Raw genomic sequence first — 16,965 nt, forward strand, 5'->3', positions numbered from 1 at the left:
GTGTATGATTGTTCATTATCTCCTAAGGTTGTGTGCTACTGATATCAACATGCTTGCAGTGCCTCACAACCAAAGAAATGGTTTTGATGTATAGTGTTTGAAATTAGGAGTGTAGGTGAATTTATTGTAAGAGCAAAGCTGTAGTTTCATGAATTTATCATCACTTTAAGAAAATACTGCATTTCGGAAAGATGCAATACGAATTTCATCTCACTCATATTTTTGTTCTTTCAGGTTGCATACAAAGCAGAAAGAACTAGTGGACAAGTGCAACGCAAGCTTTTCTCGGACTCGAGACCTGGTGCAGGTGAAGTGGGATTTATTGCAATTCCGAAACGTTATCGTAAGACTGATGTACGATACTCACGGATGGGAGCAAGTGACTTCAATTTTGAACAGTACAATGGTACTGGCTTATGTGGACTTGAAGCAACATTAGCAAATTCATATTGCAATGCTATGATACAGGTGAACAATGTAACAATTTAATTGTATTTATATGAGTTCATTGCACGTGAAATATTCATTTATATTATTACTTTGTTAATACACAGGTTTTGTACTACACTGAGAGTGTTCACAATCTCCTGCTTTCACACTTATGCTGCAAGGAATTCTGCCTGTCATGTGAGCTTGGATTCCTCTTTCATATGCTGGATAATTCTCAAGGACCTCCATGTCAGTCCAACAACTTCCTCCGTGCTTTTCGGACTGTGCCTGAAGCTTCTGCTCTTGGATTAATCCTCTCTGACCGGAATCCAGAGGCTCGTAGAAGGGCTAACCTCATTAGTCTTATACAGGTAATGCCATTAATTTGCAGATATATCTTCTTCATCAGAATATATGCCTGAGTCATAGCTGTTGCCCTTTGGAGTGTGTCCTTTGGCCTAGCATGGGATTCTTTCTGAGGTCTGCCTTAAATTAGTCATTGCATTAGGCTTTGGAGGTTGCTTGTATAGAGAACAGACTGACTGTGTTGTCAGGAATTTTCTAAGAAATCTTGAAACTCCAATAGTATTCACTACAGTGAAAACGAAATACTTTTATTAGATTTACTTTTGTCCCATAGATCTATAATAAGGTGATCTCCAAGGATGTAGAACATGTCATAAAACAAGAATACGTACTACACATTTATGTCTTAAAAACTGAAATGGTGCTATGGATGTGGAATAAGTGAAGAAATCTTAAACATGTTTCCAGTTAAGAGATAATAATTAACTTATTACAAAACTTGTAAATGTACAATACATTGGGGTGCACATGATAATTTTTGGGCTATTGGAAACTTGCAACATCAAAGAGAAAATCAATTTACAACACTAACTTACATTGAGCAATCACTGCACTGAAGATTTTCAGAAGCTAGAGTTTACTGAATGCAAATATTATTGGATATTATTGATAATATATACAGGGTGATTTTAATTAATGTTATACATTCAAAATGCTGTAGAAATAACAGCACTGGGCAGAATGACGTCACATTGCAACAGAACTTTATCCGAGAAAGGGGAAAACTTATGGCAGAAGAAAAAAAATAGTGTGAAAAGTGATCAATAGATGGTGCTGTATGTATCAGAATACGTAAATGAAAACACCTGTCGTGCACATTGACATGAAGTTGATAAACACACCGGGTACATGGCTTTCTTCCTTTCGCATCTGTGACATTTGCCACGACTGTCTCTATGCAGGATCATGCTCTGCTTGTAATGTAAAGCTGTATTACAAGAATGATGACTGTGCACACGTTGCTCTGCAGAAGTTCTGGACACTGAAGGGTTTGAAAAAAGGCGTTGGTTTGATGACTGCCATGGGTCTAGAGAAAAGATTCGGAAATTTGAAAAGACGGGTTCTTTTGGTGTGCAACCTGGTAAGGGAGGAAACGAATTGATTCGATGTCAGTGGAAGCGATGGCTACAGCAAATCAGGAGGAGACGAGTGGTGATGTGCAAACGTGTAGTGCATGGAGAATTGCTCGAACATTGGACTTACCCATGAGCACGTTGCGCAAAATCTTACAAAACATCCTTCTTTGCTGTCCATTCAAAATTACCCATGTGCACGAGTTGCTTCCTGTTGACCTGCCAGCAAGAGAGAGCTTTGCTTTAGAATTTCTTGCTCACATGTAAGTGGACAATGATTGTCTGTGGAAGATTTTGTGGACAGATGAAGCCGACTTCCATCTGACAGGATATGTCAATACACAGAATTGTCGAATATGGGCAACAGAAAATCCATACGCAAATTAACCAGTACCACTTCATCCTGAAAAGGTTATTGTGTGGTGCAGGTTTACGGCATCGTTTATCATAGGGCCACATTTTTTTCGAAGAGACATGTGCTTCTAGTCCTGTTACTTGTACCATCACTGGCAAGTGCTATTAGTGTGTCTATTGCGCAGCCCCAACACTACAGCTCTCCAACAGTGTGGATGGAATCATTTTTATGCAAGATGGCGCACCTCCGCAAATTGCAAATCCAGTTAAGGAGCTGCTGGAGTGCCATTTCAGAAATGCTAGAATTACCAGCTGCCATTTCCCTAGAGCCCGGCCATCCCGATCACTTCATCTTAATCTGTGTGACTTCTGGCTGTGGGGCTATCTGAAACATGTTGTGTTCAATGTTCTGATTGCAAATTTAGCAGCATTGAAGGCATGCATTGCGCAACACATCCTGAATGTGATTCCAGAAACACTTTGATCAGCTGTGGAACATGCTGTTTCTCGATTTCAACTTCTTGCAGATAACAGTGGACAGCGTATTGAACATGTTTTGTGCCAGTCACACAGAAACTAATAATCCGATTTGAATTTGATTGACGCTTTTTATGTGGTTTTTGGCCTTAGGACAATTAAAAACCAATCTGAGTGTTGGTTTTTTATGTGGTTTTTGACCTCAGGACAATTAAAAACTGATTTTTCCCATCCAGTGTGATATAACCTTGCTGTGGTGGATGGACTTACGTTTACATAACTAACAGTATCACACCTGTATACCCAGGCACACTGAGTAGTACAGTTTGTTTAATGTCAAATGTACACCTTCGGCATTGATGTATGATTCATTTGTCATTTGTGGTTGACCACAATTAAATTATGATGCTTACAGTGCGATGTCATTCTGACCAGTGGTGTTATTTCTACAGCAGTTGAAAGTTTGACTTCAATTACAAATACCCTGTACATACCAATAATATATACATACCAAGAAAATTATCATTGGAGCTGCACGAGTCAACCACCAAAAAATCTTTTAGGCTGCTGCTAAACTGAATGTAGGTAAACTTAAAAAAAGTTATTTGGATTGAAAAATATTGTGCTTTGTTTTCAAATATAATTGTTTTCTATTCAGGTCTGATGCCAAGATGGTATATTGTATACTCTGTTTTTCTTTTCTGCCTCATTAGATATACAGTGTGTCCCAAAAATTGGGGTCAAAGTTATACACATAGTAGAATGTTTTTGAAATTTAGATTTTGAAAACATTATTTTAACGCTTTTCTAAGCATTTAATTAGTGTGAATACAATATTTGTTTTACGTTGCTTCAGCTGCAACAAAAATTCTGTCATAGCACATCTCAAATCTACAGTTGCGAATTTTTTTTTTTTTTTTTTTTTTTTTTTTTTTTGAGGTGCTGGTATGGCATACCAGTGTGTACTGTAACAAATCAAGCATTGTAAAGAACTAGTAGTTCTTAGTAAAAAAAAGTTTTTTTTTTATTTAGACCCTACAGCAACATCTCAAGCTTATAATAGCTTTTGCTTAGTTAAGCAGTATTTTTTATCCATTCCATTGCATTCTGTTGGAGCTCTGTAAGATACATTCAGTGACATCACCTTTGATGACAGACCTTCTCTCTAGCTTGCACAGTAATAATTTGTTCCCATTGAGTGATCTGAAAACCATTCTTCGCACAAAGCTGCCATTTTGTTCTGTTGTATCTCAAGTCCTTGACCAATGTATGTAACATACTTACATCTTTCATTTGCAAGATACTGTTTCTCATATTTCAGACTCTTGGTATTTCATAAAATTATCTACATCTGCATGGACACTGTGCAAATCACACTTAAGTGCCTGGCAGATGGTTCATCAAACCCCCTTCATAATAATTCTCTATTATTCCAATCTCAATCAGTGTGTGGAAAAAACGATCAGCCATATCTTTTGTGCGAGCTCTGATTTCTCTTATGTAAGTCAGTATCAACAAAATATTTTTGCATTCAGAGGAGAAAGTTAGTGATTGAAATTTTGTGAGAAGATTCCACCACAACGAGAAACACCATTTGTTTTTGTGGTGTCCACCACAAATCCTTTATCATCTCGGTGACATTCTCTGCCCTATTTTGCAAAAATACAAAATATACTGTTCTTCTTTGAACTTTCTCTATGTACTCTGTTAATCCTATCTGGTAAGGATCCCAGACCATGCAGCACTACTCCAGAAGAGGATGGACAAGCACAGTGTAGACAGTCTCTTTAGTAGATCTGTTACATTTTCTAAGTGTTCTGCCAATGAAACACAATCTTTGGTTTGCCTTCCCCACAAGTTGGTTTTTTTTTTTTTTTTTTTTTTTTTTTTTTTTTTTTTTTTCAATTTAGATTGTTCGTAATTGTAATCCTATGTATTTAGTTGAATTTATGGCCTTTATATTTGTCTGATTTATCGTGTAACCGAAGTTTAATGGATTACTTTTAGCACTCATGTGGATGACCTCACACTTTTCATTATTTAGGGTCAATTGCCAATTTACGCAAATTGTTTTGCAATTTATTTTGATCTTCTGATGAGTTTATTGGACGATAAATGACAGCATCATCTGCAAACAACCTAAGACTGCTGCTCAGATTATCTCCTAAATTGTTTATATAGATAAGAAACAGCAGAGGGCCTACAACGCAACCTTGGGGAATGCCAGAAATCACTTCTGTTTTGCTCTGTGACTTTCCATCAGTTACTATGGACTAAGACCTCTCTGACAGGAAATCACAAATCCTGTCACATAACTGAGACACTATTCCATAAGCACGTAGTTTCACTACAAGCCACTTGTGTGGTACAGTATCAAAAGCCTTTTGGAAATCTAGAAATATGGAATCAATTTGAAATCCGTAGTCAGTAGCAATCAACACTTTGTGTGAGTAAAGAGCTAGTTGTGTTTCAGAATAATGATTTTTTCTAAATCTGTGTTGGCTGTGTACCAAGAGATTGTTCTCTTTGAGGTAATTTATAATGTTCGAACGCAATATATGTTCCAAAATTCTGCTGCATATGAATGTTAATGATATGGGCCTGTAATTTAGTGGATTACTCCTACTAACTTTCTCAATATTGGTGTGATCTGAGCAACTTTCCAGTTTTTTAGTATGGATCTTTTGTTGAGTGAGTAGTTGTACATGATTGTTGAGTATGGAGCTACTGCATCAGCATCCACTGAAAGGAACCTAATTGGTGTACAGCCTGGACCAGAAGACTTGCTTTTATTAACTTATTTGTGTTTGGATTCTGGAATATTTATGTCATCTTCTTTGGTGATGGAATGTTGAAAGGCTGTGTTCAGTAACTTTGTTTTTGTTGCACTGTCACCAATAGAATTTCCACTGCTGTCGCTCAGAGAAGGTGGTGACTGTGTCTTGCCACTAGCATATTTTACATATGACCAGAATCTCTCTAAATTTCATGCCAGGTTTTGAGACAAAGTTTCATTGTGGATACTATTATAAGCATCTCATATAGGTGTTCGTGCCAAATTTCGAGCTTCTGTAAAAGATCACTAATCTTGGAGATTTTGTATTCGTTTAACTTGGCATGCTTTTTTCATTGTTTCTGCAACAGTGTTCTGGCACATTTTGTGTACGAAAGGGGATCAGCTCTGTCATTTTTTAATTTATTTGGTATGAATCTCTCAGTTGCTGTTGATACCGTTTCTCTGAATTCAAAGCACATCTGGTCTGCACTTATACTGTTAATTAGGAATGAGTGGAGATTGTCACTCAGGAAGGTGTCAAGTGAATTTTTGTCTCCTTTTTTGAATAAATATATTTTTTGTTTATTTTTGGAGGATTTGGGCCTACAATATTCAGCCTCACTACGACAACCCTGTGTTCACTAAACCCTGTATCTGTGTTAATGCTCATTATCAGCTCAGGATTATTTGTTGCTAAGGAGTCAGGTGTGTTTTCACAACCATTTGCTATCCGTGCAGGCTCATGAACTACCTGCTGAAAATAATTTTCAATAACAAATCTCGTCTCTTTTTCTGTGACATACAGTTGCTTCTCAGAAGATGTATAGAGTAAATAAGAGGTTTCATTTAGTGGATTGCAAATACATCACACAGAAATGGAATTTGATATGTACGTCTGTACAAATAGCGGTAGGAGTGAAGTTAAGAACTCGTCGTATAGTTTATCCATTGAGTGGTGTGTGAACATATTGTATAAGGGAGACTGAAAATGTTGTTAACCTCTCTCTCTCTCTCTCTCTCTCTCTCTCTCTCTCTCTCTCTCTCTCTCTCACACACACACACACACACACACACACACACACACACACACACACGCGCACACTACATTGTAATGATCATATTTCAAGAACTGCTTTGTTGCTGATGCTGAAAATCCTTGGAAAGAGTTAGAGGATGCTTTCATCAAGCACTGGATGTTAAATGACTGATCATGATGGTATATTAATGCTTGGAGCTATGAATTATTCTTACGGACTTGCCTTCAGATATCTCCTGCGTTCTTTGTGTTTAGATTTTTCTTTCTTTTACACTGCCATGCTACAAATATATAGGGCCCTTATGCTACAGCCGGCTGGGGTGTCCGAGCGGTTCTAGGCGCTACAGTCTGGAACCGCGCAACCGCTACGGTTGCAGGTTCGAATCCTGCCTCGGGCATGGATGTGTGTGATGTTCTTAGGTTAGTTAGGTTTAAGTAGTTCTAAGTTCTAGGGGACTGATGGTCTTAGAAGTTAAGTTCCATAGTGCTCAGAGCCGTTTGAACCATTTTGAACCTTATGTTATAGATCTTTTGGCACAAACTTTATGATATTATCAGTGTGGTTCCTAGGAATCTTCAAGAGTTGATGGTTGGAAACTACCTACTGTGTGTTTTTTGTTGGATGGCTCTTGATGGAATTGTATATAATGTGTTCATCAGTCAGTAAATAAATTACTGAACAGTGTTTATTTACCATGTTATGATTTTTGTACACATCACTGGAAGAACAGCAATCTCAGTGCAAAATTTAGAAGTTAGTAATTTAAACAGTCTTGACTGCATAAAAACGTATATTACACTGTTGACTGGTTTCAGTCTATTTGTAAACAATCTCCAATGGAGATGAACATAAGCAGTTGACATTCAGCTCTCAACAGACGGTACTTCCTACATTCACCACCTCTGTGTGAAACCATTGGGAAATGGTCTACAAATAAACTGAAACCAGTCAATATTTTAATAAATGTTTTTATGCAATCAGGACTGTTTTGATTAGTAATTTTTAAATATACCATTTTATGGTCTTATATTTGTACTCTGTTGGTTAAGTATGCAAGCAGTTCGAAAATAATTTAGAAAAATCAACCATAACAAATCCTAACTACTTTATTTTACATTGTTACTAGTGAAATAGTCGTTACAAGGTTGAAGCTCGCTCTCTTGTGCCCATGTTTGCTTACAAATAAAATCATATTGAAAAACTCACCTCTTTCTGCAGAACTGGAACCAGTTTATACTCCACCAGATGCACAGTGAGCTTCTAGAGACACGGCGGCGTCAGGAGGAAGCTGAAAATTCACGTCAGCCTGATTTTGTTTACAATGAGCTTGACTTCCCAAGCATACTGGGCAGTGCTCAGTTAAGACTCTCAAAGAATCGACATGATCGCCAACAGGAAGGTCAGTTCACAAATGAAAGTCTCATTGTACAGTGCATTATCTGTTGAAATGAATCATTGTGATAAATTACAATGCTGTGTCCCAACAGACATGAATACTAATCCCAGCATTTTGAGGATGCCTCATAGGCCAGTGCACATCTTCAGTTCATTAGTACTATTCTCATACAGTTTCAAATACTATTGGAGCTTCCCGAGTAATCAACCAGAGATCCCAGATACTCGGTGTCCTCCCACTCGGCCCCTCTCCCAAAACACACGTTTTGCAAAATTCATTGATAATTTCTCTCTGTTAATACATACCATTACCCTGTTCTCTTCACGCTTCTTATTTCTTAATATGTTGCCTCCTGCTCTTTTATTACTTCTTCTTCGTTTAGTAAATTTGTCCATGGTCTGAGATGCATGCCAGTTTTCTTGTTATTGTTAGGCACCCCACAATGCCTTTATTACAGTTGTTTTCTTTGTACTTGCACAAGTGTGACAGTTCCACTGAACAATACTGTCAGCACTCTACGGGCCGATAGAGGCTCAACAACAAGCCAGTAAACAGAACCCCGCAGAAGGAAATGAAAACTTGCCTTGCGAGTCAATGTACAGGGAAGCAGAAAGCCCAAAACGATGTAGAGACATGCTTAGGGATGAACACAACACACGGCAGATGTGGACAGCTTACAGCTGAGCCTACAGAAATGGCACACAGCACAAGGTGCAAGCAAGGTCCAAGTGGCTGATCTCAGCACTAGAACTGCCCCACCCTGCTTACCATTGCACACAGTTAAACACTTACATCAGTGGGTGTGCCTATACAATGCAGTGTGTGCACTTTCCATGCCAGTTGTCTGCACTAGTCTGCTGCCCTACCCACACCAGCTCAACTGCTCTGTCTGCTGCCAGGGATCCTAAAACCATACCCCCCTGAAAAGGCCAAATACAGCTGAAGATGGTCAGGCTTGGATCACAAACTCTGCTGCAGAACCAAAGAGAATGTGAGAGACCCAGGCAGCAGACGGACCACTGCAGGAGGCAACACCTATGTCGCCTGCTCTGTCAGAGGGGTGGAAGGGTGAAGAGTCTGAGGTCACGAAAGGCGGTGACAACAAGGAAGCACATCATAGCAAATGCGAACCTGTACGTGGAACATCATCACGACCAATCCTGTCGCCAGGCTAACTGGAAGATCGCAGAGGTGAAAACCAAAAGGGGTGCAGGCACAACTGATTTGAATGACATGTCAGCTGCTCCCAACTGACATCCGCTGTAAACAACTGCTGACATTTGTGGCCCACCATGACACCCAGCAGCCATCTCTGCTTTCGATCAGAAGACCAGCCCCAAATGGGAGTCCCCAGGTAAAACCACTGTGAGCCTTCATGGCCCACGGCATGCATCTCTGAGCACAACAAATTCAGGAGACCCAGCAACTGATTTCCTCACAAAAGTTCTGCCAGGCTGCACCCATTGACTGGCATCACCCAAAACAGGGTCAGAAAACTTGACATTGCATCGCTACAAGAAGAGTTAGAGACAGACTTCTTCATTTGGATCTGGAATGTACACAAGAACTGCTCCACCACCGAGGTAGAAGCTGGGTGAAACAGGGCAGTGGTCAGATACTGGATACCATTGTGAACATGTCTTCAAACTCCTGCAACACAAATTGCTGGCCATTGTTGAAGACAGTGATCACACAATGGAAAAGATGATCAAGAATGCACAAACAATGGCAGCCGATGATGTGGAGAACAGATTCGCAAAATACAGGAAATTTGATAAGGCATTGTTCTGTTCATAACCTCACAAGCCTGCACCAGATGTTTAATGTCATGGTTTATTGGTGGCCTGTAGACATGACATTATGCCAATGGCTTCTTACGTGTCATCCCCCTGTGCAATGCATGCAGCAACTGGAGTATGCGAGGACACACTGCTGTGGTAGAAGACCGCGTGACAGCTTTGCTCCCCTGTGGCAAGCAAGAGGACCCTCCGGACAACATTGAGGTAATTACAGAGGAGAATAAATATATGCTATGCTGGATCCACACAAGAAGAGAGGTGCTCTAATCCACCCACCTGGGTAGCCAAAACATTTTTTCCAGAAAAGTAAGTTGGTGGCCATGGGTGTCACAACCTCTTGTGCTGTCAACAGAAAATCAAATGCAACCTTAAGAGGTTCTTGCCAATTGACTGTGGATTGGTCTCCATTGGCAAATGTGAGTGCACTGGAATTTGCATGCTGGACAGTGGAATGGTAACCAATGTCATACCAGTAATTACTGAGAAAGAGGACCAACCTCTGCAGTTGGTCGGTAGTCCTATCTGGTAGCTTTGAATGAGGGCCAATTAAGGAGATCAGATACTTGCGGTCGGTGATGAGTAGGAACTTGACCCCATACAAGAAATTGTTAAACAGTTTAATTCTGAAGACAAAGTTGCTAGTGCCACCTCCTCTACCTGCGAATATCTACATTGTGCCATAGAAATCATAAGCGATGGGCTGTTTGGTGCCATCTGGGTTCCACTGATGCAGAACCATACAACTGTCAGGTTTAAATGTTTACCCAGCATGAAAGAAGCCAGGGAGCAGAGCACAAACACTGTCTGAGGGACTGAAACGCCCGTTGACAGTCAGTAGACCAGACAAACTTAATGCACTGTTTGAAAAGCCAGTTAAGAGGATGGCAGATGTGCGCAGCCGGGGAAATGAGCTTCGTGTAATATGGACTCTTGTCCAAAAAAGACTGGATCTCCATTGGATCCCTGGGTGCCTGCAGGTTTATGATTGCTCCGAGGTGGTCATCCATAGGAATACACTGTTTACTACAAGACAGAACTTGATGTAGTGGCCATTGCATTGCAGCATCAGGCTGCCGAAGAGCCTTTACATATCTGAGATGAGGCTGACTGTCACGCGTGTATGTACTTGAAACTCAACTGGTCAGACATCCGCAACCAACGATAGTAAAATACGTTGGTGCCATGTATGCAGGTCATCAGAGACAGTCCCAGTCCAATGAAAATACGAGGGCAACTGATGACTGAACATGGCTCACCAACTGTCACAAACAGTTGTTAAATGTCCCACCTGAGAGGATATGCCACATTCGGCTTCCATGTGCGGGCAGGCTCATTGAACAGACAATAGACATAGGGCTGCTGGCTAGCCCAGTGAGCGGAAGGAGAGTGACCCCATACTGCTGGACAACAAAAAGGCAGGTTTTTCAACTGGATCGACGGTACACCTTACCTGGCAATGCAGCAAGAACTGGTGCAGGTAATTCTCCCACCTTTTCACACACTCATCGGGGAAGAAAATTGCACAGTGGGCACCTGGCTCATCACCTGCATGTCATGGGCATGAAGCTATTCCACAGTGTGGTTTAACAGTGTAGACATCTGGTCAGGTCGTACAGCTGCTGGTCAGCAGCTGCCACTGCTGCTTGTCCTCCTCCTCCTCCTCCTGATCCTTCTGTAGGCACAACTGTTCGCGCTGGCTTTTCAAAAATGTAAGATCCATGGTGGCCCAAAATTGACATTGAAAAAGGAAGAAAAAGAAATTAGGAATGTCACGTGTGTAAGGTCATCCTTAGTCACCACTTAAGTATTTACACAGCCACTAAACAACACTGGCTGCACAGGGTATTGTGTGGGCTGATGGTGGCTAAGCACAAGCTGGGTAACAGAACCCAGCCGGAGGAAATGAAACTCGCTGTGTGAGTCAATCAGCAGAGAAGCAGAAAGTCCAAAACTGCCCAAACACTTGCACAAGAATGAACGCAACATATGGCAGGCATGGACGACTGATCACTGAGCGCGCACACAAATGGCACATGATGTGAGGCACAAGACAAGGCCCACTGTGGTTGAACTCAGCATTAGAACCGCCCCACGCAGCTTACTGTCACCCACAGATAAACAGTCTTGTCAGTGGGTCTGTCCAAACATGATGTTGCTTGCATCCCCCCCATGGCTGTCGTCTGCACTAATCTGCTGCACTACATACACCAGCTCGTCTTCCTCCATAACAGTGTCTACTGGTAGGGTACATAATTTTCCATTTAAATTTATCAGCCAACAGCAGAAAATGTATTTTCATAGTTTTCATCCCTTTTATTTTCAAAGATTCTCTTTTCTGTAGGATGTGTATAGTCTGTCTGTAAACTGAAGATCGAGCAGCGCTTTTGGTGGGGGAAGTGGCCTTCCCCGAAGAACGCTGCCAGCGGCCTACAGGGGCACCCAAAATCTGTTGCCCCTTACCCGTCTAGCGGTGTAGATTGGCGTGCGGTGATACACGTCATTTCTGTTCATGTCATCTTAGTTGCCAGTGTCAGTCAGTTAACTTTGTATACCTACTGATATGCTTCGATATCCAGAGGTGATGGTTAATCGTCTAGCATTGCAAGAAAATGTGTAGAATACGAAGAAGAGGAGGTATTTGCGGAGTAACGAGCGTTCAATCATCTGTAATGTTATTACAGCGTGTATTAAAGAGGCGACCCAAAAAGAACTATAACTATAATAATATTACCAGTCCCAATCAAAGGGTGGCAATTTATGCTAACATCAGCCTCGTGCAATAGGACGCATAAGGAAGGAACATGAAAATAAGCCGCGTGGTTTACTGGAATCGCCTCGAAAGAAAACTAATGATTTTGGGAGAAAACCCATCGCTATAGACAGTTTCAAAATCGTGTAAAACCATTGATGCTTACGGAACACTAAATCTCTATCTCGGTCACTATTCACCTGATTCTAAGACAAATTGCTTAAAACGTGTGCCCAATAGCTATTCCAAACACTGCTAAAATTTTCTTCGAAACATGTACACTTCTAAGCAAAAAGCTTGACCTACGAGGTGCGTTCACATATTAATTTTTATTTTTTGGTAAGAACTTGATTTGTTAATCTGCAGCAATGTTATACTCTTCAAAATATTCCTCATTACATACTGCACACTTTCGCCAGTGCTTTTTCCAAATATCCGAAACACTTTACGAACTGTTTCTTCGGGATAGCTTATAGGTCTCTTTAAGTGTACATTTTTAATCTCATCCATGCTTGTAAAACCGCTGTCCTTTAAGGCCTGCTTTGAAATGTTTGTACCACTTGTATGCCCTTGGTTCACTCATAACAGGTTCACCGAAAGCAATATTTAACATTTCTAAACATTTCATACACTTTATTCTCTTCTTATAATAAAATTTAATGCAGGATCCCTAATCTATTTTTATACAAAACAAATATTCGTTGATGCTACCACAACACATGTAACCTTTTTGACAGCTGACAACAATACGCATAACATTGTACACATACTTTTGAGACATGTTTACTAAGCCAGTGATAAAGTAGTAGTGCAAATCGGACTAATACAACACACAAAATTATAAATTTCTGCTTACTTTTTAAACACTCTTTGTGTTGCAAGAATTGTTAAGGTTCAGTGCAGTTGGGTTGGGGTTGGGTTGTTTGGGGGAGGAGACCAGACAGCGAGGTCATCGGTCTCATCGGATTAGGGAAGGGCGGGGGAGGAAGTCGGCCGTGCCTTTTCACAGGAACCATCCCGGCATTTGCCTGGAGCGATTTAGGGAAATCACGGAAAACGTAAATCAGGATGGCCGGACGCGGGATTGAACCGTCGTCCTCCAGAATGCGAGTCCAGTGTGCTAGCCACTGCGCCACCTTGCTCAGTTTCAATGCAGTCCTTCAAAGAAAACTTCTACCTTTTAGTAAAAACACGAAGTAGGAACGAGCCTTAAATTCTACATATTGATTGCATTATATGCGGTTCGTTTTACAAATAGCAGTAAAGCAACATATATTCACATGAACAGCCATTCGGTCCTATCTTTGTAGTAGCATCCTGACTTCCGTTCTTATGTTAATGTTATTTATTCTATAATGTTGTGTTTTGAAAGAAGCTATCATTTTTTGTATACCTTATGGTCTTAATGCATGTGTCTAAAAATAAACGCAGCCGCGACGTATCTGCACATGGCATCGCCACAGATTTAATGCGCGCCGCGGCAGGGTCGGTAGTACGTTGTGAAACAGCCTGTAGAAGCGCCTTGTGACGTAGCTGGGTTGACAGAGTGGGGGCTCGCTCGCTCGCTCGCTCTTCAGTTTACCGACAGACTATAGATGCCTCAGATAAAACTAATCCTAAATTCCTTATCAAAAATTAGCAGTAACCTCACTTACACACTAACATCCCATACACAAACAGATTGTGCACACTGTCATTACTGCATCCGGATTTATTTAGTAACAGAATACAGATGAGAAAACCTATCGCCTCATCAAATAATAATAACTTCTCCTGGTTGTGGCTGTTGATGTTGTTACGGCCCACCCTTCGAAGTTCCCATGGTCAGACATGGTAGCCTTTTGCCTTCTACTTATTTTGTGCAGCATTGCTTCCCAATAATCCCCATAAAGTCCAGAATAACCACTGTATCGTCATCTTAATCTTTTATCAGTGACCAGCTAATCTGTTGACTTGACTCACGATGCCAGCCACTGCTAGCTACTGAAAAACTGCCAGTGGCAACATGTGCTTCATCAGCTAGTGAGCCATGATTCATATCATTTGCTTAACACAGTTCACTTCTCTGCAGTGGTCCACAGCGAAGATTTATAGTAGTGGAAATGGTTGTTTGTTGATAAATGACAGTATCAAATTGTGGGACATATTTCACAACAAATTTTTCGCTCATGATCACCTCTTTCAGTAGTGAAACAATCTTGAAATAAGAAATTTCCTAATTACCAGAGAATCATTTGTACTAGTGTATTTTGGTAGTCAGGCTATAAAGTTTTATTGTGACAAGTCTCTAATATTAATTTTGGTAAGTATCAAGCTATTGAGAGCTCAAAGCTCTGAAAATTTTTCTGCCCATTCACTTTTAGAGCAAGAGAAAAATGACTGCGTAAGCTCTCTTTTCTCTCTTACCTTACTCCCATGTATGTGAGATACACAATGGAGGCAACAGAATTACTTCAATCTACACCAAATATTGGTACTCCCCAAGGACACAACAGATTGTCATGAGAATAACACACCTTCCATCCAGTGATTTCTTCTTTAGTTTTCCAACTATCTCATTTACATTCATTTATAAAAGAAATACTAATATTTTTGTTCCAAGAAATAAGGAAAGGGCATAAAACGAAATAAAATTAACAAGCATTAAGTTCTTATCCTGCTCCCATGAACCATGGACCTTGCCGTTGGTGGGGAGGCTTGGGTGCCTCAACGATACAGATGGCCGTACCGTAGGTGCAACCATAACGGAGGGGTATCTGTTGAGAGGCCAGACAAACATGTGGTTCCTGAAGAGGGGCAGCAGCCTTTTCAGTAGTTGCAGGGGCAACAGTCTGGATGATTGACTGATCTGGCCTTGCAACACTAACCAAAACGGCCTTGCTGTGCTGGTACTGCGAACGGCTGAAAGCAAGGGGAAACTACAGCTGTAATTTTTCCCGAGGGCACGCAGCTTTACTGTATGGTTAAATGATGTTGGCGTCCTCTTGGATAAAATATTCCGGAGGTAAAATAGTCCCCCATTCGGATCTCTGGGCGGGGACTACTCAAGAGGACGTCGTTATCAGGAGAAAGAAAACTGGCGTTCTACGGATTGGAGCGTGAAATGTCAGATCCCTTGATCGGGCAGGTAGGTTAGAAAATTTAAAAAGGGAAATGGATAGGTTGAAGTTAGATATAGTGGGAATTAGTGAAGTTCGGTGGCAGGAGGAACAAGACTTTTGGTCAGGTGAATACAGGGTTATAAATACAAAATCAAATAGGGGTAATGCAGGAGTAGGTTTAATAATGAATAAAAAAATAGGAGTGCGGGTAAGCTACTACCAACAGCATAGTGAACACATTATTGTGGCCAAGATAGACACAAAGCCCATGCCTACTACAGTAGTACAAGTTTATATGCCAACTAGCTCTGCAGATGATGAAGAAATTGATGAAATGTATGATGAAATAAAAGAAATTATTCAGATTGTGAAGGGAGACGAAAATTTAATAGTCATGGGTGACTGGAATTCGAGAGTAGGAAAAGGGAGAGAAGGAAACATAGTGGGTGAATATGGATTGGGGGAGAGAAATGAAAGAGGAAGCCATCAGGCAGAATTTTGCTCAGAGCATAACTTAATCATAGCTAACACTTGGTTCAAGAATAATAAAAGAAGGTTGTATACATGGAAGAAGCCTGGAGATACTAGAAGGTATCAGATAGATTATATAATGGTAAGACAGAGATTTAGGAACCAGATTTTAAATTGTAAGACATTTCCAGGGGCAGATGTGGACTTGGACCACAATCTATTGGTTATGAACTGTAGATTAAAACTGAAGAAACTGCAAAAAGGTGGGAATTTAAGGAGATGGGACTTGGATAAACTGACTAAACGAGAGGTTGTACAGGGTTTCAGGGAGAGCATAAGGCAACAGTTGACAGGAATGGGGGAAAGAAATACAGTAGAAGAGGAATGGGTAGCTCTGAGGGGTGAAGTAGTGAAGGCAGCAGAGGATCAAGTAGGTGAAAAGACGAGGGCTAGTAGAAATCCTTGGGTAACAGAAGAAATATTGAATTTAATTGATGAAAGGAGAAAATACAAAAACGCAGTAAATGAAGCAGGCAAAAAGGAATACAAACGTCTCAAAAATGAGATCGACTGGAAGTGCAAAATAGCTAAGCAGGGATGGCTAGAGGACAAATGTAAGGATGTAGAGGCCTATCTCACTAGGGGTAAGATAGATACTGCCTACAGGAAAATTAAAGAGACCTTTGGAGAAAAGAGAGCCACTTCTATGAATAGCAAGAGCTCAGATGGAAACCCAGTTCTAAGCAAAGAACGGAAAGCAGAAAGGTGGAAGGAGTATATAGAGGGTCTATACAAGGGCGATGTACTTGAGGACAATATTATGAAAATGGAAGAAGATGTAGATGAAGATGAAATGGGAGATACGATACTGTGTGAAGAGTTTGACAGAGCACTGAAAGACCTGAGTCGAAACAAGGCCCCGGGAGTAGACAACATT

The 16,965-nt window shown here is 40.7% G+C and overlaps 1 protein-coding gene across 2 annotated transcripts in view; it reads left to right on the forward strand.

Moving 5' to 3' along the window:
- LOC124607454 (PAN2-PAN3 deadenylation complex catalytic subunit PAN2) overlaps positions 1-16,965 on the forward strand; it is a 322,573-nt gene that overhangs the window by 128,887 nt on the left and 176,721 nt on the right. For both annotated transcript variants that reach the window (XM_047139789.1, XM_047139788.1), the window contains exons 9-11: positions 235-468; positions 555-800; positions 7,731-7,911. In XM_047139789.1, the coding sequence (XP_046995745.1) occupies positions 235-468; positions 555-800; positions 7,731-7,911 (661 nt within the window). The remainder of the gene's footprint in view (positions 1-234; positions 469-554; positions 801-7,730; positions 7,912-16,965) is intronic.

The sequence above is a fragment of the Schistocerca americana genome, chromosome 3, assembly GCF_021461395.2.
Source record: "Schistocerca americana isolate TAMUIC-IGC-003095 chromosome 3, iqSchAmer2.1, whole genome shotgun sequence".
In the NCBI taxonomy this organism is placed as follows: Eukaryota; Metazoa; Arthropoda; class Insecta; order Orthoptera; family Acrididae; genus Schistocerca; species Schistocerca americana.